The 23,526-nt window shown below is 42.8% G+C and overlaps 2 protein-coding genes across 3 annotated transcripts in view; both read left to right on the forward strand.

Moving 5' to 3' along the window:
• LOC130405485 (ATP-binding cassette sub-family G member 4-like) overlaps positions 1 to 11,413 on the forward strand; it is a 19,668-nt gene extending 8,255 nt beyond the window's left edge. Inside the window, exons 3-16 of the mRNA XM_056610574.1 lie at positions 2,240 to 2,357; positions 3,949 to 4,081; positions 4,728 to 4,778; positions 5,200 to 5,345; positions 5,766 to 5,889; positions 6,036 to 6,150; positions 6,493 to 6,632; positions 7,079 to 7,177; positions 7,463 to 7,631; positions 7,883 to 7,983; positions 8,330 to 8,488; positions 8,581 to 8,699; positions 9,007 to 10,787; positions 11,325 to 11,413. Coding sequence (XP_056466549.1) covers positions 2,240 to 2,357; positions 3,949 to 4,081; positions 4,728 to 4,778; positions 5,200 to 5,345; positions 5,766 to 5,889; positions 6,036 to 6,150; positions 6,493 to 6,632; positions 7,079 to 7,177; positions 7,463 to 7,631; positions 7,883 to 7,983; positions 8,330 to 8,488; positions 8,581 to 8,699; positions 9,007 to 9,232 — 1,700 coding nt within the window. The 3' untranslated portion in view covers positions 9,233 to 10,787; positions 11,325 to 11,413. The remainder of the gene's footprint in view (positions 1 to 2,239; positions 2,358 to 3,948; positions 4,082 to 4,727; positions 4,779 to 5,199; positions 5,346 to 5,765; positions 5,890 to 6,035; positions 6,151 to 6,492; positions 6,633 to 7,078; positions 7,178 to 7,462; positions 7,632 to 7,882; positions 7,984 to 8,329; positions 8,489 to 8,580; positions 8,700 to 9,006; positions 10,788 to 11,324) is intronic.
• Positions 11,379 to 23,526, forward strand: part of nlrx1 (NLR family member X1) — a 19,809-nt gene continuing 7,661 nt past the window's right edge. The window contains exons 1-9 of one of the 2 annotated variants that reach the window (XM_056610572.1): positions 11,379 to 11,469; positions 14,310 to 14,366; positions 15,381 to 15,481; positions 15,939 to 16,332; positions 16,812 to 17,043; positions 20,115 to 21,276; positions 21,539 to 21,722; positions 21,965 to 22,060; positions 23,163 to 23,249. In XM_056610572.1, the coding sequence (XP_056466547.1) occupies positions 14,350 to 14,366; positions 15,381 to 15,481; positions 15,939 to 16,332; positions 16,812 to 17,043; positions 20,115 to 21,276; positions 21,539 to 21,722; positions 21,965 to 22,060; positions 23,163 to 23,249 (2,273 nt within the window). In that variant the 5' untranslated portion in view covers positions 11,379 to 11,469; positions 14,310 to 14,349. The remainder of the gene's footprint in view (positions 11,470 to 14,309; positions 14,367 to 15,380; positions 15,482 to 15,938; positions 16,333 to 16,811; positions 17,044 to 20,114; positions 21,277 to 21,538; positions 21,723 to 21,964; positions 22,061 to 23,162; positions 23,250 to 23,526) is intronic. The other variant, XM_056610573.1, reaches the window with a different exon arrangement.

The raw sequence follows: 23,526 nt of genomic DNA on the forward strand, positions 1-23,526 counted from the left end.
TTAAGTTCCTTCACTGGGCTACCCTTTTTCTCCATGAACTGTCCAATTTCCTCTCGTAGCTTAAAGAAACGGTTGAGCACGGCACCTCGGCTAAACCACCATACTTCAGTGGGGTATGGTAGGCCAGCCTGAATGTCATTATCTCTGAGAAAAGTGTCAAACTGACGGTGATTCAGACCTCGCGCTTTGATGAAATTTACAGTTTTTACAACCACAATCATAACATGATCCATTTTTTTGGTTTTGCAACACAATGCATCTTGATGCAAAATACAGTGAAATGCCCAAAAACCTTGTCCCCCATTTGCGGTCTGTACTTTCTCTCCGAATTTTGTCGCAACGCGTGGCTTTCTCCCGACCATTGATGGTGCGCCATCTGTAGCCAGGCTGACGGCACGGGACCAGTCCTCTCCGACCTTGTCCGGCGCTCGAACGAGAGACCTGAATATGTAAATCGCTGTTGTAGTGTCCTTCATAGGCACCAACTCAAGGAACTCCTCTGTGATTGTCAAAGTCTCATCAACACCCCGAATAAATATGGCCAGTTGAGCAATATCTGTTACATCAGTGCTCTTATCATTTGCAACCGAAAAAGCAATAAATGACTTGATTTTGTCATTCATTTGTCTGCCCAAGTCTCCTGAGAGCTCTGTTACCCTATCTGCGACAGTGTTCTTCAACAGACTAATGTTGGCAAAGGCAGATCGCTTTTCAGGGAACACGACTTCTGCAGCCTTCAGCATGCATGTTTTCACGAACTCGAACGAATCTCATGAGCAATAAGGTAGCTGGCTTTCACCGCTGCATCACTGACCTCGCGGCTGAAAGTAAAAGTAGACTGTTGTTTCTTCAGACCTGCTAACAATTTGTCTATCTCCTCTTTTCTTAGTTGGCCTTTCAAATGGTGATATTTTTCTTTATGATGAGTCGCATAGTGGCGCCGAATATTTTATTCTTTGAGCACTGAAACTTATTAAATAATTCTCAGTCTATTTTTCCTGGAAAACTCTGCACTCTGTGCCCTCTTCTTTTTGACAAAGACATTTTGGTAATGGGGATGTCACCCTTGATAATTTCTTAATTGTGGTGAAACAAGGACAAGTGTGGAAATCCTTCCTTTTTTTATGTTGGCTGCCCTCTAGCGGCTGGAGTGAGCATTTTGGTTATTTCTTTAAAAAATCACAACTCATCACAGGAATGTGCTTTTTTTTTCTCGAAATGCTCAGAAATATATGCTCTACAAGTCGCGGCCCTGATCAAATCATCCGTATGTTTGACACCCCTGCTCTACACCATCTAGTCATGGCTACAACCTACACATGTACAGTCCTCCACATTGTGAGAGGAGGGTGGAAGTGTTAAGTATAGACACACACATACACACACATGTATGTGTCTCAGCTCTGAGGTATGTACAATCCAGTTGCTCTGTAATTTGGGCTCGGAGGTGTGTATGTGTATTTGTGTGTCTTCAGTGTTAATAATAATAATAATACATTTAATTTAGAGGCGCCTTTCAAGACACCCAAGGTCACCTTACAGAGCATTTAGTCATCATAAATCGTTTAAAAAAAACCAAGCCATTGTGGAAAAAATAAATAAATAAATAAATAAACATTAAAAAAAACAAAAAAAACAAGACAAAACAAAACAAACAAACAATCAGTTTAGGCTCTCTCCGTTTCTCTCTGTTAGGCTCTATACACCCAGATGCTGCTGTGTACATCTGTTCCCACCCCGCCCTCGTTAATACGCATGTGTTGCACATGGAGTATTATTTTTCAACAGGCAATGTCAAGCTCTCTCCAACTTACTGTATGAATATTGGGTGATACTTAGTAGTTGGGAAAGGTTTTGTAGATCATTGTTACATACTAATTATGTGACAATCCTACTGAGTCTGCCTTGCTAATATGGTCTTCATTTTCAGATCAGCGCGCTATTATGTAACATGTGCTTTATCACGGTTTGGGTCGAGAATTGGAAAGTTGAGGTTGCGTAAAGAACAATGGGCATAGGATCCACTAGGGACTGTAAGGAGTTCCTAGTGGATCAGGAAATATATTTTACTTGTCATTCTCTTTTCTAACATGGCCTGCTGGATTGTCTGAAACATAGCTGAAAAGGCGTGTAAAGGCTGGAAAATCAAAAGCCTAAATGATGCTCCGACCTTAGTAAAATATCTTGTGGGAGATAATAACATAACGTTTTGTTGTATCGGTGTTGTCCTCTTCCCCAGGTTTCAAAGCCTTACTAAAGTGCCTGTCTGGGAGGTTCTGCAGCCGGGAACTGATAGGAATCATGGGGCCCTCTGGGGCCGGCAAATCCACCCTAATGAACATCCTGGCTGGATACAGGTGAAAGGAAACATCATAAGGCTCCTGCGTTCTGCTTATCCACCAACATGACCATCCTGGACATATATACATAGACACTGCATTGGCCTTTGGATTGTGAGTCAAATTCGCCGCCATATCGAAGAGGCAAAGACTGGCCTGTAAACAACCACTAGTAGATAGATAGATAGATAGATAGATAAATACTTTAATAATCCCAGAGGGAAATTATTTACATACATATACAGGGAGTATTGAAGTATTAAATATGAATATAACAACGACTCATTGAAATCCAATGAGAAATGTTAACTTCATATTGCTTTTTTATGCCGATAATCCACAGTACTCCCATTGACTTGTCTTTATTTACAGTCCAGTCTTGGTCTGTCTGATTTGGCAGAGGCGTTGACTACCGCAGCAGCTGGTGGAGCAGTCAATACAGCACATGTCTACGACGACTATAATGTTTGAGGTTAAATAGAGAATATTTTCCTTCAGTTTAGCCACAGTAGAGTAGTAATGTATATATTGTTACATTATATATATATATATATATATATATATATATATATATATATGCAGTATGTATGTATATATATAAGGTAAGGTAAGGTACTTTTATTTATAGAGCACATTTCATGCCAATGGCAACCCAAAGTGCTTTACACAAATACAATGAAGTGTTTTCCATAATAAAAGGAAGGGTTAGACAAAATATAAAAATTAAAATGCATAAAATCAGATAAAAAAACATAAATAAAGTGAATAAAGGGTTATGCATAAGGGAGAGCATATTAAAAAAAAAAAAAAAATGGTCTAAGAAAAGGCAACAGAAAATAGATGGGTCTTGATACTGGTTTTAAAACTGTCAATAGAGGGTGCAGTTCTGATTGAAATTGGCAGCTGGTTCCACAGCTGAGTAGCATAAAAACTAAAGGCAGCTTCACCGCTTTTGGTTCTCACAGTTGGTTTTGTTAAAAACAGTTGGTCTTGAGATCTAAGAGGTCTAGTGGGGGTGTAGTATTGGAGGAGGTCTACGAGATAAGTGGGCCCCGTTCCAGTTAGTGATTTAAAAACAAGCAACAATACTTTAAAATCTATTCTTTGACTGACAGGGACCCAGTGTAAAGTTTTTAGTAGGGGTGTAATGTGGTCTGACCTCTTAGCTTTCATAAGGACCCTAGCAGCTGCATTCTGGATCAGCTGGAGCTGCCTGATATTTGTATATATATATGTATATATATATATATATATATATTTATATATATATATATATATACATATATATATATATATTATATATATATATGTATATATATATTTATAATGCGTACGTTTTTCTCTTCATGAATATGGGTTTTTGCTGATGGATGTGTGTGTGTCTATGTGTGTATGTGCGTGCACATGCATGTATATCTGTATTCGTGTTGATGCATGTGTGTTGGTGTTGATGCATGTGTGTGTTTGTGTTGATGCAAATGTGTGTGTGTATGTGTGTTTGTGTTGATGCACATATGTTTGAGGGTTTGTGTTGATGTACTATGGTGTGTGTGTGTGAGGGGTTTGTGTTGACGTGCATGTGTTTGTCTGTGTGTGTGTTTGTGTGCAGGGAGACGGGGATGAAGGGTCAGATCCTGGTCAACGGGAAGCCCCGGGACCTGAGGACCTTCCGCAAGATGTCGTGCTACATCATGCAAGACGACATGCTACTGCCACACCTCACCGTGCAGGAGGCCATGATGGTGAGGTCAGAGTGGGGGGCCACCACAGCTGCATCTGGTTCTCCTGCAGTGTTAACTGGGAAATTGCTCTCTGATGTTTTGATAAAACAGATTAATCGCCTATCATTCGTGTTATTTTCCAATGTGAGAGACTCAGTCCTTTTTAATTGCATGTATCTCAAGGACAGTGGTATCCTCGCGATACTATCCAGATATTCACATTTGTGTATTGCAATGAATATAAGTCTGTCTTTAGCTGGGAAGAAACTGATTTCCAAATATGACCATGGCCCTACATTGTTAAAAAAGTCTCCAGCCTACCAAACCGACACTCTTTTACATTCTACATTTACATTTTAGGCATTTAGCAGACACTTTTATCCGAAGTGACTTACAATAAATACATTTGTCAGAAGAAAACCCTTGCTCTTGCGCTCTATGCTCTTTCCAAAACAGGTTGGAAGTAAAGCGAATACTTCATTCTCTACCTGATGTGGACCGTTCTGATTGTTCCCAAGATTGATACATATTCTTTGGGTGGCACCATTATTATAATTATCTTAATTTGGCAGACTGGGCCATCCTTGTGCATGAACTGAAAATCCCTCCCCTGAGTGTGTGTTTGTGTGTGCGTGCATACTAAGTTTTTGTCTTTTTATCACCACAGGTTTCTGCCAATTTGAAGCTGAATGAATCCATGGAGGTGAAGAAAGAGCTTGTGAGTTGAATGTGATCTGAACCATCTCTCTCTGATCTTCCTCTTTCCTTTCTCCTCTTGCCTCTCCCTAAATCTTTTTTTTGCTGAGCGTCTCAGAGGAACACATTGACACCTGCCGAGCACACACAGTTACACAACATGTCTCATATTCAAGCCCTGTGAGTTCCTCTTCCTCTTTGTTGAACAAATTACGTTGTTCTTCCTCTGGGTCACATGCCTATGGTGTCAGATTTGACTCAATATTATTTATGTAAACATGATGACTTACAAGGTACATTTGAAGTTATACTCTGAATACACGCCTGTGGATCTCAAATCTAAGTGTACCAGCTCAGTGGTACACATACAGGATTAAACACAGAAAGGGTTGGGAGAGGCTCTCTGTGGGTTGTGGGTAATGTAGCGTGTTGGTTGGGTCCAGGTGAACGAGATCCTGACGGCCCTGGGGCTTCATGAGTGTGCCCACACGCGCACCAGCTGTCTGTCCGGGGGCCAGTGCAAGCGACTCGCCATCGCCCAGGAGCTGGTCAACAACCCCCCCGTCATGTTCTTTGATGAGCCCACCAGGTACGGGGGTCTGAGCCCTGAGCCTAAAACATTCATTCATGGTTTAACACCATTGGAAATATTAATATTATCTCTGATGTATTTTCCAAGCCTCAGGTCAGGTAGTTCTTTGGGGAAGAGAGCAAGGATCTCTTTCCCCATCTAACTTGGTGAAATAAAGTTGAAATGATTCAAATAGATTGAACAGAGTCGTATAAGGAGTAGACCTAATACTAATACAAATAAAAAACGTACCTTAAATTTTCTCTCTCTCTCTCCCTTTCAATCGCTCTTTCTCTCTCTTCCTCTCTCTCTCCCGCCCTGGCTCTCTCTCTCTCTCTCTCTCTCTCTCTCTCTCTCTCTCTCTCTCTCTCTCTCTCTCTCTCTCTCTCTCTCTCTCTCTCTCTCTCTCTCCCCCCCCCCCCCCCCCGTCCCTAACAGTGGCTTGGACAGCTCCTCATGCTACCAGGTCGTCTCTTTGATGCACTCTCTTGCTCTTGGCGGGAGGACTATCATCTGCACAATCCACCAGCCCAGTGCCAAGCTCTTCGAGATGTTTGACAAGGTGCCCTCCCGCCCCACTCTCTCCATCCCAACCGTCAGCTATTTGGATTGCCTCTTCTGTGAAGGGCAACTAACTCCTGTGACGGGCAACTGACGAGATGGGGGTCTTTATCATCTTCTCATGTGACCGATCTTATCTCCCTGCAGCTGTACATCCTGAGCCAGGGTCAGTGTATCTACAAAGGAACCGTCTCTTACCTCATCCCTTATCTCAAGAATGTGGGCCTGCGCTGCCCCACCTACCACAACCCTGCAGACTTCAGTAGGTAGACTCAATGTGGATTATACTGCTGAAGGAGCTGCATCATGATGAAACCAGTCCAAGCAATTCAATTCAAGAGGTTCATTGGTCTTTAAATAAGGGAGATATCATAAACTAAAAAGGATTTATTAAAATTCTCATGACAATATAATGATGCAACTAGATCTATTTTTGCTGCAAACTGTACAAAATAATTGATAACACTGATTTCATGGATTTTCTGTCCAAAGTTCTTTCCTTATTAACAAATAATGGCAGAAGAATATCCCCTGCACACTGAGCTTCTCATTCGTATTCTGTTTCCCCTCTCGTCACTCCTCTGGTGTTATGTGCGTGTGCCAGTAATTGAAGTGGCGTCGGGGGAGTACGGAGATCTGAACCCTGTGCTGTTTGAGGCTGTGAGGGACGGCATGTGTGCCGAGGAGAAAAGGAACCAGTGTGAAAGGAGGTGTCCGTCCGTCTGCACGACAAAGTGCGCCAAGGTTGGTACCGCGTTGGAGCGGCTGACCTGGCTAAATTTGTGCACCATGTAGCAAGTTTATTCAGTGGTTTAGTTGGAAGAGTAAGGGGGATTCTCAGTGACAGCTTCCAGGCTGGAGAACAGTCTCCCCTTTACTCGATCAAGTCAGCCCCTACAATTCATGTACAATCATCTCGTGTTAAAACACATTTCCTTTCACAAGCCTTTCAAACTGCATGGATCTTTCTGTTTGTGCCTGCTTAAGCATGTTGTGTATGCATGAACCTCCTCAGATATTTTCTGAATCATTTGTTTGCTGCTATCACCAGGAATGCTGTTATCCCCAGTGTGTGCTTCTGCCTTTAGGTCAACGCTAGTTGTTTTGAATGTGCTCTATAAATACATTGGATTTGTTTTGAGACAAAGAGAGGTTATTGATTTAATGGACTGATGAATCCTTCTATCCAGGACTCGGGGCATATTGAAAGCCATACTTTTGCCACTAGCACCCTGACGCAGTTCTGCATCCTGTTCAAGAGGACTTTCATAACTATATGTCGCGATCAGGTCAGCATCATTACACAATCACTCCATCTGTTGGGGTTTCATTACTGAGCAATTTCAATTTAAAGTTTAGAACTGTTCAGAATACCTGTCTATCCTCTGCTTGATGTGGTTTACCTGTTAGTAAAAGTTGATTAAAAAGGCAAGTAGAAGTGTTGATATTTAGCGATGTCTTTGTGGGGCTGGGCTGCGTACACTGGAGTACAATGGCAAGGGAGAACAACTGAACTGGTCTGGCCAGTATTCACTCAGTCAGGGTGAAAGATGATATCATTGCTCCTTTGGCAGGTCCTGACCCATCTCAGACTGACGTCCCACGTCGCCATAGGGGTGCTGATAGGCCTGCTCTACCTGAACATTGGCAACGATGCCAGCAAGGTCTTCAACAACACTGGATTCCTCTTCTTCTCCATGCTGTTCATCATGTTTGGAGCACTCATGCCCACTGTGTTAACCTGTAAGAGGAGAAATAACCATTCAATCTAGCTTGTTATTAATTTGTAAATATGTTTTCTGCGTCGTTTTCTACATCGTTTTTCTAAATCAAAATTGTACACTTTATTAAAGATTTTTTTCTGGCAAGCCGCAACAAATATTAACGTAGCTGTCTGCATTAAAGTATCTGGTTATCATAGCAATATGACTCTTTTACTTATAGTTTTAAGTCCTATCCTTTATTTTTCATGATTGTCATATTTTAATGCTCAGTTCCCTTGGAGATGTCTGTGTTCCTCCGGGAACATCTGAACTACTGGTACAGCCTGAAGGCCTACTACCTAGCCAAGACTATGGCTGACATTCCATTCCAGGTGAGTTCCCAGTACCCAATCTGATAAGCCTTTCCCACCAGTTCAATGTCAAGCACATTAAAGTCCTTCAATTCATAAAACAAGTGAAACTTAGTGCCAAATACGAGGGCCCTAAAATACTTTGTTATAAAGTAAAATCAAATGAAGAGTTATACAACACCTAAATCTATACTCTACATTGCAATGACTCTTAATATACAACGTCCCGCCAATGAGGGGAAAATAGAGTTGAGATTGATCTGAACATTTCTGACAGGGGTCACTTCTGACGCTTGAGAGAATTTCACACAAATCACTTGGAATGCACAGAGACAAATGACAAAATGCTGTAGGCGTTTTTTTACAGGTGATCTGCCCCATCATGTACTGCAGCATAGTGTATTGGATGACAGAACAGCCACCCGAGGCTAGCAGATACCTCCTCTTCTTAGCCCTTTCTACCTGCACTGCCCTGGTGGCCCAGTCTCTTGGGCTTCTGGTCGGCGCTGCCTCCACCTCCCTTCAGGTAGGGAAAGAAAATCCCTCATGACTGCCTTATGGTGACATTTATTAAGATGTAAACCTACCTTTTATCCCCCCACACATTTTCGTCCAAAGGTGGCCACCTTCGTGGGCCCTGTCACAGCGATCCCTGTGCTGCTCTTCTCTGGTTTTTTTGTCAACTTTGACACCATTCCTACCTACCTTCAGTGGAGCTCCTACATCTCCTACGTCAGGTGTGTAGTGTGGTAGGATTCGAAGGATATTAATGTAGCATTAAGCGGTAGACGCCGCCATGACCTCTTTAAGGGTCCTATCCTCATATTTTTTGGAGAATTTCCCCATTATACCACTATATTTTAGTGAAGAAGCATACTGAGATTGTCACTTGTGGTTTCGACCGGTTGACTTGCCCTTCAACTAGGCCTTCAATGACCAACTTGATTTTTACTCACAGACATACTCCGATGAGGGCAGGATTCTGTCTAAACCTTGATATTAGTGTTTGTTTACTCTAGATGTGTCCCTCTCTGGTGTCCACAGGTATGGCTTTGAAGGGGTGATCCTGTCCATATACGGGCTGAATCGCACCGAGTTGGAGTGCCCGGTGCCCGTGTGCAAGTTCCAGCGGCCCGAAGAGGTTCTCCAACTGCTGGACGTCGAGGACGCCAAACTCTACATGGACTTTGTCGCCTTGGGGATTTTCTTTCTCGTCTTCCGACTGGCCACCTACCTCGTCCTCCGCTACAAGGTCAAGTCGGAGCGGTAGGTTCCGACTCGGCTCTGGTCTCTCTAAGGAAAACCCTAGACCTCCTGGCTCTGGTCTGTCTCACTGCAGCTGTCCCCCAGCGCTTACCCGGCCCAGCAGAATCTGTTTCTTCAGCTGGACCACTTTCATAATACTGCACTCTTGCTGCTATATACAGCACAACATAAAGAACCCTGATCCGCTGCACAGTCCATCTCTGGGCGGTAGGCTATCCATGTTTTTTTTCGTGGCCAATAACATACAGGAGTCCACCTGGAACAATGCATGGCAGGTTTTACCTCACAACTCTGGACTTCAAGAGGAAAACACCTATGTGTTACGAAAGCAGACCGGTTTTACTGTAAACAAGAAAGCATATTCCACACCCACTATAGTGACCTTTCCTTATGTTTTCACGTTTCTTTCGTTCCTGGGGGCAATGTGAATGCTGTGCTGTTCCGTACTTTTCCTAAAGTCGCCCTGCATCTCTGGCACCATCCACATCGGATAACGCCAGATTTTATGGTATACTTACCTATTTATATAAATAAGGCTTGGAGAGAACCAAATACAGATAAGAAAGAGTTTACATTTTCTGAAGCAAGCCAAAAAAATGATTTTAACCACATACTGTTGCACTGGAGAAACAGAGAGAACGGGAGAGCATACAAAAGAGAGTGAGAGAGTTAGAAATGTACATGTAGACTGAAGTTATTTGTGAAATTAAATTAGTTTATTCATGGGACCATGATAAGGCCTAATACTCTAGCTGCTTTTTTGAGTGATTTCTCATTTTCCCCCTTTTTGTTTTAGGCTACTACTGAGCTTGAGAAAAGAAAAATCAGATTTAGTCTTTACTCATTGTTTATTAATACAATCTTCTTAATTGTTTTAACTTTTGTATATCTCTAAGGGAGATATTTTTTCTCAACAGGTAATACTATCTGGAGAATATGTATTTTTCTACTTCTGTGATTGACTTTTTAATTGTAATTATACAATCGTAACTAAAATAAATACATTCAATCTTAATTTCATACAACATTTGATTCTATAATCATAATTTCCTATAGGCCTTAATTCAGTATTATTTCAACCAAAATTTTCTTATTTGTGTCCAAGCAGTGCCAAAAAAAAAAACCATGTAATTATGTTTATATACCATTATAACAGAACAATAGAATATGTTAAAATCCCCCTATTTAAACGGCCTTAGGCCATATGGGGGAACCCAAAAAAAAAAAGATGGACGTTTAACGGGGATATTTCACATTGTTATATCTCACATTATTGACACGGCTGTGATTTTCTCTTTGTTTATTAACTGTTAAAGCTTGTTTTCCCCCGTTCTGTAGCACGTTATGTCTCCTCGTTGTGCAGCAATTATCTGACCCTAATAAAATAATCACAATTTTTGACTGTCCTTTAATATTTATAACTGTCACTGCATTGTTTTCTGGAGGCAGCACCACTAACACATCAGTGTTGTGAGGAGGAGGCAGAGTCAGAGAAATGAAACACATGCGCTCTAACGGCGCGCCACGGAAGAGGAAGTGCGCCTGCGTCCAGCTCCAAGGTGATGCAAACGGGCAATTACGACTCAATAACCAAACGTCTTCATTCAAAATTCAGTCTGATGTCAGTGTTACTCTTAAGAGTAACGTGCGTAAGATGTGTTTAACACTTAAACCTTAAACGTTAAGAACCGTATTCTGCCCTTTACTGACCATTTATCCTTGAAGTACAGTTGCTGACGAGATCATTTTCTACTGTAACGTAAAGACTAGTTTGAGTTCCCCCTCGTGCATTGCTGCATTGTTCGTCCTTATGGCTTCTGCAGTAAAATAGCACTAGGGGTTGGTAGTGGTACAAACAAACATGGGGAATGAAACTAACCGGCTTTAAAAATATGGTCGGCAGACCGACCAGGAAACCAGTGCTGCCAGATTGGGACAGATTTCACGCCCGATCTGGCAACACTGCAGGGAACGGCGGCTATAGTGCTCAGCCGATCCGCCCGTCGCTGCCGGCTGGAGCAGTGCATCATGATACATTCTACAACGCTATTATCCGTAAAATGAGACAGCGTGAATATTTAATGCGATTCTCGCAGGGCGGACACGGCGTCGTGAGTTGACAGCTGTTGGTCTCCAGCCCTGAACGCCAGAGGACATTTGATATCTGCGGCTGCGTAAACCCAAAGAGTGATTGACTCGTCCACTGTACCGATCTGTAAATCCACAATGTGAATTATTGGGGTAAGTAAATCTTTTATAACATTTTCACGGATGATAAGGGGTTAAGTTGGATAGTCGAGGTAAATCCAGTCCGGATCCAGTGGCTGCCTCTGCCTCTGGTCTCACGGTGTGGGCAGCAGAGGACGGGCAGCTCACCTCCGAGCGCTCCCTCCTAACCAAAGTGCTTTCACTAAAGAGACCATCGTTGAACTAGAAAATGCATTTCCTGCAGAGAGAATGCGGTGAGTGCTGTGTACAAAGTGAGGTTGAAAATATTTTTTAATAAAGCCACATAGATTAGGACATAAAGAAACGTTAAATGGCTTAAATCAAGCAAAGGGATTTGAACAAAAGTGCAAACGTCGAAATGGAGTAAACAATATAAAAATGCACACCATTTAAGAAAAAGTAAATGGTTGGAAACAAATAAAGTTACCGCTGAATGAAAAGTGCAAAGCATTGCTAAAAATGCAGAAATGTAAAATTAATTTAACTTAAGAATCTGATACGTCAAATATATTGCCCTGCACTGTGTGTGTGAGTGTGTGTGAGTGTGTGTGTGTGTGTGTGTGTGTGTGTGTGTGTGTGTGTGTGTGTGTGTGTGTGTGTGTGTGTGTGTGTGTGTGTGTGTGTGTGTGTGTGTTTAATAGCGAGAGCCGGGCGCTGTTGCACATTTTCTGCAACATGCACGTTTGCATTATAACAAAAACATAAATAAAACATAAGATATCCCCCCACCGGTGGCTCTTTCTTTTCGTGATGCTAACATAAATTCTAAACAGCGTTTTACACAGTAGCCTATAATAGGAAATGCTCATAGGTAAATCAGCGTAATTTAACACTGACTGTCGCTTTTAATGGGTAAAGAAGCAACGGTGAAGGACCTTACTAAACGCCCTATCATTGCATGCGTCTGTAAAATTCTAATCAAATCAAAACAAATGTATTTATTAAGTATCTTTAATAAATAGGTAATTGGTTGGGGGGAGATCCTATGTTTTATTTATGTTTTTTCATGCCTGTCTATTCTTCAAACGTGCATATTGCAGAAAATATGCAACAGCGCCCCCTGGGGTCACAATTTTCGGTGGGTCGAAGAATTCGGTGCGTGATTAAAAGTAGCGTGGAGTGTGGAAAAAACGCCCAATCTGGCAACACTGCCTGAACGTCCTCCAAAAGTAGCCCACTCTGGCGGGTAACCCGCCCAATCTGGCAACACTGCTGAACTTCATCACGCAAATCAATGAGACCAACTGAAAACGAAGCAGGGATGAAACTAAAACTGTGATTCTGAATAAAGTTTAAATTATATAGAAATTCCGTTTGGATATTATTGAAGTGTTATTATTGTGTGTAGATTTGTTAAATGGGTTGAACGAAATAAACGGATTGATTTAGTTACGTCTTGAACAGTTGAGGCTCTGCCGTCCTCCCATTGGACTCCCATGTTAAAAAAAGATAATTTTTTAAAAGTAGAAAAGGTATAAAATATTAAAAAAATCGGAAAATAAGCGTTTGATTCCAGCTATTCTGAATAGGCCTATTTAAAATTGAATGGAGTCTCTATTTGAAAAATTGAGGAAGGAGATAAGTCCCAAAGTTTGTAGAGAATAAGAAAGAAAGAAAGAAAGAAAGAAAGAAAGAAAGAAAGAAAGAAAGAAAGAAAGAAAGAAAGAAAGAAAGAAAGAAAGAAAGAAAGAAAGAAAGAAAGAAAGAAAGAATAAAACTTAAATAAAACTGAAGAACAATAGTACCTAATTACAGTTTGAGTGACACAAAATCGTTGTTCTTTACATTAACTTTGTGAGAAGGTTGATCAAATTAAAGAACTTGATGATACATTGTTTTGTTTAGCCTACTAAATTGGTCTCATTTAGCACAGCTATTTTGATTGCTAATGTGTCCGTAATCTGTTTCTTCAGTTAAATATTAGACAAGAAGATAATTAATTTTTTTTCCAAAAGCTCCCATGTCATTTGACACAGTAAGTCAGAATCAATAACACTTTAATAGGCCTACTACACTGGAAGGTGTCCTACCATGACATGGGATTTTTTTTTTTTTTAAAGATAAATTTCCCTTTAACTTATTCATAGAAAATGTAATGAACAGTAAGGTAATATATATATAGCTGTGTCCCTTATTTGAATTACTATCTGTTGCTGATAAGGAGTAACTGGGTTGAATGACATGGGAGCTATTGTAAAAACGGGAAGTATTTTCTGGTCAAATATTTAAAATCAATCAAAATAGGTGTGCTACATGAGACTAATTTAGTAAAACAAATTGTATCATAATTCGGTCTCTAAGTGACACTTTGGTTGAGAGCAAGCACTCTGAGGTGAGCTGACCGCTGCCAACACCGATGGAACAGAGGTAGAGGAGCCTCTGGTTCCGAACTGGATGTCGCTCGAATATCCCACCTATATCTAACTGCACCGCGGTGTGTGCAGGTTCATTATTTTGTGTACCGTATTTTTGGTGCAGAAGTGGGGACGGGTGAAAAAGCCGGATTGTAACTGCTCTATCTCTTATCAAAAGTAGGTGTCAGTAGGCCTACGCTTTTTGTCGATAACTCTTTAACCTTACAGTTTTTGAGTAGGTTTCTTTCAGCATAAATTAAGTTATTATTCTTATATCTATATAATAATATAATAAAGTTGTTATCTTATCTTAACTTTAAGGAAGAACAACATGAGCCATAAACCTTATATATTTGTATTGGGACTGTGTGAGTCATTTAAGATCAAGACTGAAGTTCAAAATATGGATATTTATATAAGATACATCAAGGAATGATTTGTGCCTTGTTTTTATTTTGGATGGATCCTTAAAATGTCTTCTTTCTGTTTGTCATTCAGGGGTGGACTATAACCTTCTGACCAGTTAGTCACCTCTACAATGAGCTCACTGCCAAGGTCAGTTGCAAAAATGCAGTTTTGGCTGGAATAGTACAATCATAGTTATAAACATATGATATTGAAGGATTTGTTGTAAACTAAATTAAAAGGTATTTGGCATCTTTTATCCAACATAGAACGCCAAAGAATGATAACATTTATGTATTTTTTATTCAACATGTATGTATCATGAACCAAGTTTAACTAGCCTAAAATCACCAGACCCATGGCTGAAGGAAATAACATAAGAGCTTGCCAATTTGTCTGGTTTCCAGGCATCATTAAGACATATTTTAAGACTTTGAAAATGATAATTCTTCGTTACTCCTACGTGTTTCTTTGTCCAGCCTCGTCGTTTTCCTCAGAAATGTATCAACCTTCCTGTTAGTCTGAAATATGTAAGGGATAATCTATAGAACACCGGTCATTATCGGGAAAATAAGCCCCTACAGGGCGAACAAGCCACCTCCGCTTCGCGTCGGTGTCCCGAGCCGTGTAATAACAGATTTTAGAATTTTTTGAATAATAGATTTTATTACACTGTCCAGGAACTCCCTGCATTCTAAGTCACTTTATGGTCAGAAAAAGCTGTTTCCGTTGAGGGAACTGTCCATGAAACTTGAAGAGCTGTCCCATGTCTTCCAGCGTAAAGACATCCGCCTTATGTCTTTATATATTACAATTACGATAATGAGTTTATCCTTTTGTTTCATGATTTGTATTATTTTATCCTTTTAATCTTACTTCTACTTTATTTCAGTTGAATATGTCCTTTCATCTCTTTTGTCTTTTATTTCACATTATATTTTATTGTTATCTCTTAGCCCTTTAAGCACTCATGTTAGCCTTCATTGCTCTTAGTACTGAGTACGGTACTAGTCTCTCTCTTATTGTAGTAGCTCTCTCTTATTGTTAAAGTCAAAGCACTTTGCAAACTTTGTTTTTAAAGGGGCTATATAAGTGAAGTTTCTTCTTATTATAGTATTACTGTTATTCATTTTTAAATGATTATGCTGTTTTTTAATTCACCAGACAGCTGAAGGTGCTGCGATGGAGATGGAGGAGGAGAGTGGAGGCCCTCCCACCCCCTGCTGTCTATACCCGGGCCCTCTGCAGCCGTTCACATGACCCCGGTACACAACCTGCTGGGCCCGGCTGATACCTGTACTACCGTTGTATACACAAGATGACTCGACACTCAACACTGTCATGTTGTCATTGCACAATAACCCATGTGCAAGAAGCACTGTGAAAAGGTGTAGCTCAGTAGTTATGATTCAGGCTGAAATGACCAGCATCAGAGAATATAGATACCTAAATCCATGACACATATTGTGTTTCCAAATCAATGCCTTGATTTTCTGCTACTTTACTGCATAAAACCCTGTTCGAAATGGAGATCTAAGATAGTGGGGTTCCATGAAAATATACTCACGTATACTGCTAACTAATACTATTAACTTACTCACTATTTATCGATGTATGTCATTTGCCGGATCAAAATAATCAATACTCTACATTGACTGGGTTTGCATTAATTAAAGTTAAGCAGATGGACATTGGCCTGACAAAGTGTCCCTCTTCCCTCAGCGGACCCCATCGAGGTCCACAAGAGGAAGCTGGAGCTGTGGTTCAGCCACCTGCCCCAGGAGGAGAAGCAGTTCGGGGGCTACTTCCTTCCAGAGACCATGCACGTGGACCCCCTGATCCTGGAGAGGGAGCCCGCGGAGAAGAGGACCCCCCTGATCCCCAGCCCCCTGCTGCAGGGCCCCCCTGTTCCGGCCTGCACAATGGAGCAGCTGTTTGAGCCGGTGGCAGATTGGGGCGGGGCCCGGGGCCTCAACGTGATGCTGTACGGGGCGGTGGGGACGGGTAAGACCACCGTGGTCCGGAAGCTGGTGCTGGACTGGTGCGCCGGGGCCGCCCTGACCCAGTTCAAGCTGCTGGTGCCCTTCTCCTGTGAAGACCTCTCCCAGTTGACAAGGTGAAGTGTATTTTATTATGCTGAAACTGTTCTCCATTATGTCTCCTGGGTGTCCTAAAGGTAAAACAGTCTTTAGTTTGAAATAATTTTGAAAACACATTTTGTCCCAGAGAGGCTACCTTACAGGCTACAGGGCCTAGCGAGGATGCTCAGATCTTCCTCTTGGCTGAATATTTGAGACCATATCTGAGAGTCAAGGGGATTTCCATAAAATCAACATCAGACAAGCTTATTCAATTTTGATTGTGGGGGAAATCACCATAACCGCCAGCTGCTGGTCATGTCGCCTGTGTACCCTCAGTGCAAGTTGACTGCTTTAAAATGAGAAGATCACATCTATCAGTGTAGTGTGTAAATAACTGTGTGTTCGCAGTAACCTGGTGATGGAAGGTAGTACTGTTATTCGGTTGTGATGTTGTGTATTCTGTAACGTGTGTGGATGTACCCCCCCCCTCCCCCACACACACACACCTACGCAGGGCCTCCTCTTTACGGGACTTGGTGGGCAGGAAGTACCTCCATCTGCGCAGGATCCCGCTGCTGAGCGGCGAGGGCGACCAGGCCAAGGAGGTCCTCTTCCTCTTCAACGGGATAGAGAAGATGAAGCTGGACTTCCGGATTGGGAACACGGAGCTGTGCAGTGACCCCAGCGAGGCGCTCCCCTCCGGGGCCGTGGTGGTCAACCTGCTGAGGAAGTACCTCCTGCCTGAGGTGGGTCCTGGGTCGCCACTTTTCTAGTTCCTCCTTGATTGTTGCCGCCATGAAAGGGAGCCACGAATTCAAACATTGGGAATGAGCATTTATTTATTTTGGAATAAATGACCGTCGGTCCATACAGAGTTTGTGGTCAACATAACAGTTGTACAAGAGGGGATTTCAATTCATATTTGAAAATAAATGGAATCATGTTGTTTCAGCAGAGAAAGGCAAAGAGAGCATGCATGTAGCAGGGCTGTTTATTTAGTTTATTTATGTAGCACTATTTATACAGAACAATTCAAACACAAGGCCATTGATAGTGCTTTATAAAGGAAGAAATCACATCTCAAAAGATAAAAATTACAATCTTTAAAAAAAAAAGAGGATAATTTAAATGATAAATTACAAATAATGAAATAGAGAAGATGGAGAATAAAGAGAAATATAGCTGCAGCAATGGGGGGTTGAGCAGAATAGGACTCCATAAAATTGTTTTGGTGGACAGACATAATCGGTTAGGTGGCTACATGATGACCATCTCAGTAATTTCACCTACAATGAAAGCTATTGGCAAATGGTTATCACAATGAAAATACATTGAAGTTGCTTTCTAAGGGCCGGAATAGACTTGCTGCTAACAACTAGGCGTTAGGGGTGTTATAGTACACTAAAGTCACGGTTCGGTTCATACCTCGGTTCAGACATCACGGTTCGGTACGAGTTCAGTACAATAAAGGGAAAAGAAAAAACAAAAATGCAGAAGGCAATTCTTTTTTTATTGTGCCTGTCTCAGGTTGTACCACCTAGTGTCATACAGTCTCTCCCCTGAGCTAGCTGCAACAGCCTGAACTGCGTAATCTAAGATGGAAACAGTAAACAATAATACCCCACATCATCTCCAGACTCCATCCGTAACATGTAAACAAAATAAGACGATCAGTTATAAAACTGAAAATGCAGCATGTCTTATTTATGAAAGTGCAAAGTACATATAATAATAACAAAACAGCAACATAGGCTAGAGCCAGACAATCGCGGTCAACAACCGCGGGCAACAATCCTTTTCTCTTTCATGTCGCGGTTCATGTACTTCAAGGAGTCAAAGCCAAAGTTTCTTTCCCCCAATACCTTCTCAACCATGGCTGAGATAACCCCCACTACGAGTCTTGTTGTGGCAATACCAGAGACGTCAGAGAACCCGACGTGTTATGTGCCATAACACCAACAGCCGAATGGTTATCCAAATAACAAAGAAGTGTACAACCCTTCCGTTACAACACTGCTATCTCTGACTGACTGACACTTAACCGTCGACCTGACAAAAAACTGTAGCACTAGCCAGAAGGCGGAGCTCGGGCTACCTAGCATGGACCTAGGCGCCAATCAGGGCTGCAGTTTAGTTGTCCCTGAAGAACTCGCATATCTAACATTAGTTCTGCATTACATTAATTAAATCGCACGCCAGTATTATTTCATTATATGTATTCTCCGTGTAAATCCATGCACCGAACGGTGACGTCCGTACTGATTCGGTTCAATACGAATACATGTATCGTTACACCCCCACTAGGCGTTGATGATGCCCAATTATTTGGCCATCATCAGGATAGGGTCATAAGACTATGAGCCAAGTTTGGTTTAGATACATAAAGGCCTAAGCTCATTTCCTGTTTGAAGTCCCCCTGAGGTCAAAGGTCACCAAATTGTTTGGGTGTCCCCAGAATGATGCCATGAGTCTATGTACCAAGTTTGGCTATGATATGTCAAAGGTTTGCTGAGAACAGGTTTACTTCCTGTTTGCCGGCTTTGCCGTAAAGTTTGATTGGCTGTCACGGCCAAACGGTTTTGAATTTGAAAAAGCTGTTTGACTCATTTGTTCAGCTTGGTCCGAAGATCATATATGTCTCATGAAGATTCTGATGTTTCCATGATAAATAATTTATTAGTTATATGAAGAGGTCTGACAGTATCACCAGACATTGGAAATACGTTTGAAATATACTCATGTGAAGAGAGAGGAGATAAAGCACATCTTCTTTAATTACAGCGCTCCCTAGAGGTCAAAGGTCACCAAATGCCCAAATCCCAAGTTTGGTTATGTTATGTCAAAGGGCTGCTGAGAAATTGTCTTACTTCCTGTTTGGCGGCATCGCTGTCAAATTGTATTGGCTGTCACGGCCAAACAGTTTTAAATTTGAAAAATCGATTCGATAAGTTTTGTGTGATAGGAGATGCATTTTGAAAGTTTTTGAAATAAACCAAGATTTTGTAGAATCCATCATGGCGAAATAGGGTGCGTTGAACTCTGCTTGCCCCAAGGATTCCAATGATACCTTGTTTGTGTATATTGGATGAATGGGTCAAAAGTTATAAACATGAATGCATGTCCAACTTTGATCGTTGATGGCGCTAGAGCTTATGAGCTAGCGGCCACAAATTTGCTGTGAGGGATCATGGGAATGTCCTGAATCAGTGTGTCAAATTTCACAACTTTTGACCATGGCGTTCTATGTGCTGCCATAGACTCCCATGGTAGGTAAATAATAATAATAATAGGAACATCTAGAATAACAATGGTTGTCACAAAGCTTTGCTGCTTGACCCCCAATGAATACAGTGCAGAAGAAAAATGTTAGCCAAGTTTGGGTTAAAAGAACGTGTTGAGGCAGACCTAACTTGTTCTGGAAGTAGATTAGAGTCATAACAGTAGTCAAGCCTGCTAAAAAGTGGATGATGTTTTTCGTTGCCTTGTTTTCGTTCGACAAAAAATCTAGTCTTCTGTTTTATAGTTTTAGATTACCCAAGTGGGTAGAACTCTTGGTCAGTACCCGTGGCCTTCATTGTTCTGGGTTATTTCCTAGATGTTTTGGGAAACTAACGTGCTGCTACCTGAGTTTCAGACTATGAAAAAGAGTAGTTGTGTGGCATCTGCATAGCTATGGTTTGAAAGGCCATGTGAGTGAATGCAGTGAACACAGCCCAGTGACTCATGCCAACCCCATCAGTCAGCTATGATAGGTCAGAGGATCATGGTGTAAAACCACCTCAACACAACACTTGTCAATTGTACCCACATCCCACAGGCCAGTATCCTGGTGACCACCCGGCTCTCTGCGGTGGAGTCCATCCCCCAGAAGTACGTTGCCCGCTACGCACAGATCTGTGGCTTCGACAGTGCTGAGCGCCAGCGGGCCTACTTCACCAGCCGCCTGCTGCAGCAGCCCAGCACCGGTGTGGCCCAGCCCAACCGGGAGGCCCTCATCGAGCTCCTCTACCTCAACCTGCAGAGGGAGAGCCGCCTGGCCCAAGCCTGCTTCCTGCCCGCCTACTGTTGGCTCACCTGCGCCACTCTCCACTTCCTGCACTTTACCGACGCCCAGGCGCCCATCCGCACCTTCACAGGCATCTACACTAGCTTCCTGCGGCTCAACTTCGGCGGGGAGGTGCTGGGAGCAGGCGCGGCGGCGAGGGCGGACGGCTCGGTCCAGGAGCGGCAGGGCTCCCTGATGCTGTACGTGGTGCGCACGGTGGGGAAGCTGGCCTTCGACGGCGTCACCAACAAACGCACCTCCTTCTCGGAGAGCGAGCTGGAGCAGTGGGTCGGCGGGAAGACCAAGACGGACGAGGAGCTGCGGCAGCTGGCCGTGTTCAGGACCGACGTGCTGGACTTCTTCCTGGTCCCCTGCCCCAGCAAGGACGGCCAGGAGCAGGACGCCGACGAGCGGCGCTACACGTTCGCCGTGCCGGCCATGCAGGAGTACCTGGCCGCCCTCTACGTGGTCCTGGGGGAGAACAAGACGGCGGTGGAAAAGCTCACCAGGCAGGTGTCGGTGGCCATCGGCCAGGTGAACGAGGAGGTCGGCTCCATGGTGGCGGTCCTCTCCAAGTTCATCCCGCTGCGCATCTTTGCAGTGTTCAACCTGCTCCAGCTGTTCCCCAAACTGTACGAGCGGATCCACACTCACAACCAGGGCCGCATCGCCAGGACGCTGGCGTCAGAGATGTTCCGCAACGAGGACAGCTTCAACGAGGACGTCCTGGACCAGGTGGAGCAGGGCCTGCTGGGGCTTCACGGCCCGCAGCCCGAGAAGCAGGATGAGAGGCAGCCCTTCGAGCTCTACCCCATCTTCATGGGCGGCCTGCTGCACTATGACAACCGCGTCCTGCTGCAGCAGCTGGGCTGCAGCATCAAGAGCACCACTGTGTCCCAGATCACGCGCGCTCTCCGCAAGTATCTCGTTCGAGGTCGGTTGTTTACTCCAGCATTGGCTTTTTCATCGTTAATGTCTCCATAAATGTTTTGTTCTTGTTTGATATTGAATATTATTCTGAGTTATCAGTCACCAGTACCAAGAGTCCCAGGTACATAGACGAGCCTAGCTTGTTAGACTCCATATTATTTTTTCTTTAGATAGGAATAAACTCACAATAATCCTCCAGTTCATAGTATCAATTATAAATGAGAAGATCAAACCTGACCCAGGAATCCTGTTCTCTGCGACCATAGAATTGAACAAGCCCCAGCCCCCGGAGGAGCTCATGGACCTCCTGGTCCTGCTCTACGAGTTCCAGAACCCCCGGCTCACGGCCGAGATCCTGTCCACCATCAGAACCATACGCCTCTGCAACGTTCGCATGACGCCCCTCAAGTGCTTTGTTCTGAGCTCGGTGCTGTCCTGCAGCCCTGCCAGGTACTGCTGAGGCTACTGATGGCAACTTTGGCTCTGTTGACGCGGGTACAGTTTAAGGAAGCAAAGATGCAGGATACCAAAAAGTGACCAGGACTCAGATCTAGAAGATGATTGTATTTTGCATTGCATCTCTGTGTTTTTTGCAAATTGCAAATTTCTTTTAGGCTTGTTTTAAGGTACTATATTTGAATTGAATATAGCAGCTTTGGAGCATACCATTGTCCCTGGTTTTTTCTTTGCAGCTACCGGCTGGAAGAGCTGAACCTTTCTTCTTGCTACCTAACACACGATCTGCTGGAGATGCTGTGGCCTGCTTTCAGACACACACATAACCTCAAGTAAGAAGGACATCAATAATTGAGTCATTGAGTTATTGACTCTATGTCTCCTGCAGTGAAGATTTAGGCGGGGGGGGGTTGGTGTGGGGGGGGGGGGGGTGCTTGTGAAGTGAAAGGGTGCCCCACATGAGTATAATACCAAAGCATGCGATTTACCACGCATTTTTTGTTTATTCAGTTTATTCCAATATCTTACAATTCAGAATTTGTGTGGCGGAGTTGTCGGTTGGTTTCAATTACTTTTTATTGCCCATGCTTTCCCCTTCTGCTCAAGATAAGATTGTGTTTGCTGCGTGCTCTGTCCGCTTTAGCCTTCTGCTGGGGAACATGATCTTAACAGTGCAACATGTTGCACTGCCCGTGTTGTGGCACGTCAAATTTGACATGCCGCAACACAGGCAGTGTTCATTCTTTGTACAAGTTTTCTGGAGTTGTGGAGTAGTGAACTTGAATGCTTTTGAATTTAGTTCTTAAGTACTATTCTATTCAATCGCTTGGGAATGCGTGCCGTGGAGCACATATAATAGCAAGTTGAAATGTTCTGCCACGTAACGCTCCCTGTGAACCCTGGCATAAAGGTCATGAAGATTGTCAGTTTACAGCTGGGTGGTGTCACAACATGCAGCAGATTCAACGCCATGTGGATTGTTTACCAAAATAATTGCGAGGGAGCCTGGAATATTCTGTATAACCAGTTAAGCTTAAGCCTTAATAGCCCTTACTACTTCGGGCAAGAACTGACATGACCTTTGTTTGTTTATAATGATAATATTTTATTCTGTTAATTTACAGAAATAGGGGAGGCATATGAAAGGGCCATTTAGCTAGACCAGTGACTAATGTAGTAAACTGTACATTTTTGTTTGTTTGTTGTTGACCTGTTGCTGCTTTGCACTGAATGATCTCTGGATGACATACACTCCTAACTGCCTGGATGTGAGTTTGTGATTTTTGTGATTGTGGTCTCCCTCTCTCTCTCTCTCTCTCTCTCTCTCTCTCTCTCTCTCTCTCTCTCTCTCTCTCTCTCTCTCTCTCTCTCTCTCTCTCTCTCTCTCTCTCTCTCTCACTCTCACTCTCACTCTCACTCTCTCCATTGCATCAGTCTCCAGTTTAACAGCCTGGGCCCAGATTCCTGCATCTTCCTGAGTGACCTTCTGCTTGACCCCAAGAGTGATATTAGATCCCTACAGTAAGACTGTGTATCTACTACACTTACACGCTGCTTTAGGTGCATCATAGGATCATGAAAACACAAACCTTTTATTTTACCTTTTGAGACTGGTATCTCTTTTCTACTTGAACTGTCCATAAAATACATAAATTCAAACAATTACATGTTAATGATAAAGTATATTAAATGTAAAATATTAGATAGATCAACATACTTTTAAAGCAGTAGGGGGCGGTGTTGTGCTTCAAATGCTAATACTCTCAGGGGGGATGGGCCAAGTGCTTAAGACAGAAAA

This window comes from Gadus chalcogrammus, chromosome 16, assembly GCF_026213295.1.
Source record: "Gadus chalcogrammus isolate NIFS_2021 chromosome 16, NIFS_Gcha_1.0, whole genome shotgun sequence".
NCBI lineage: Eukaryota > Metazoa > Chordata > Actinopteri > Gadiformes > Gadidae > Gadus > Gadus chalcogrammus.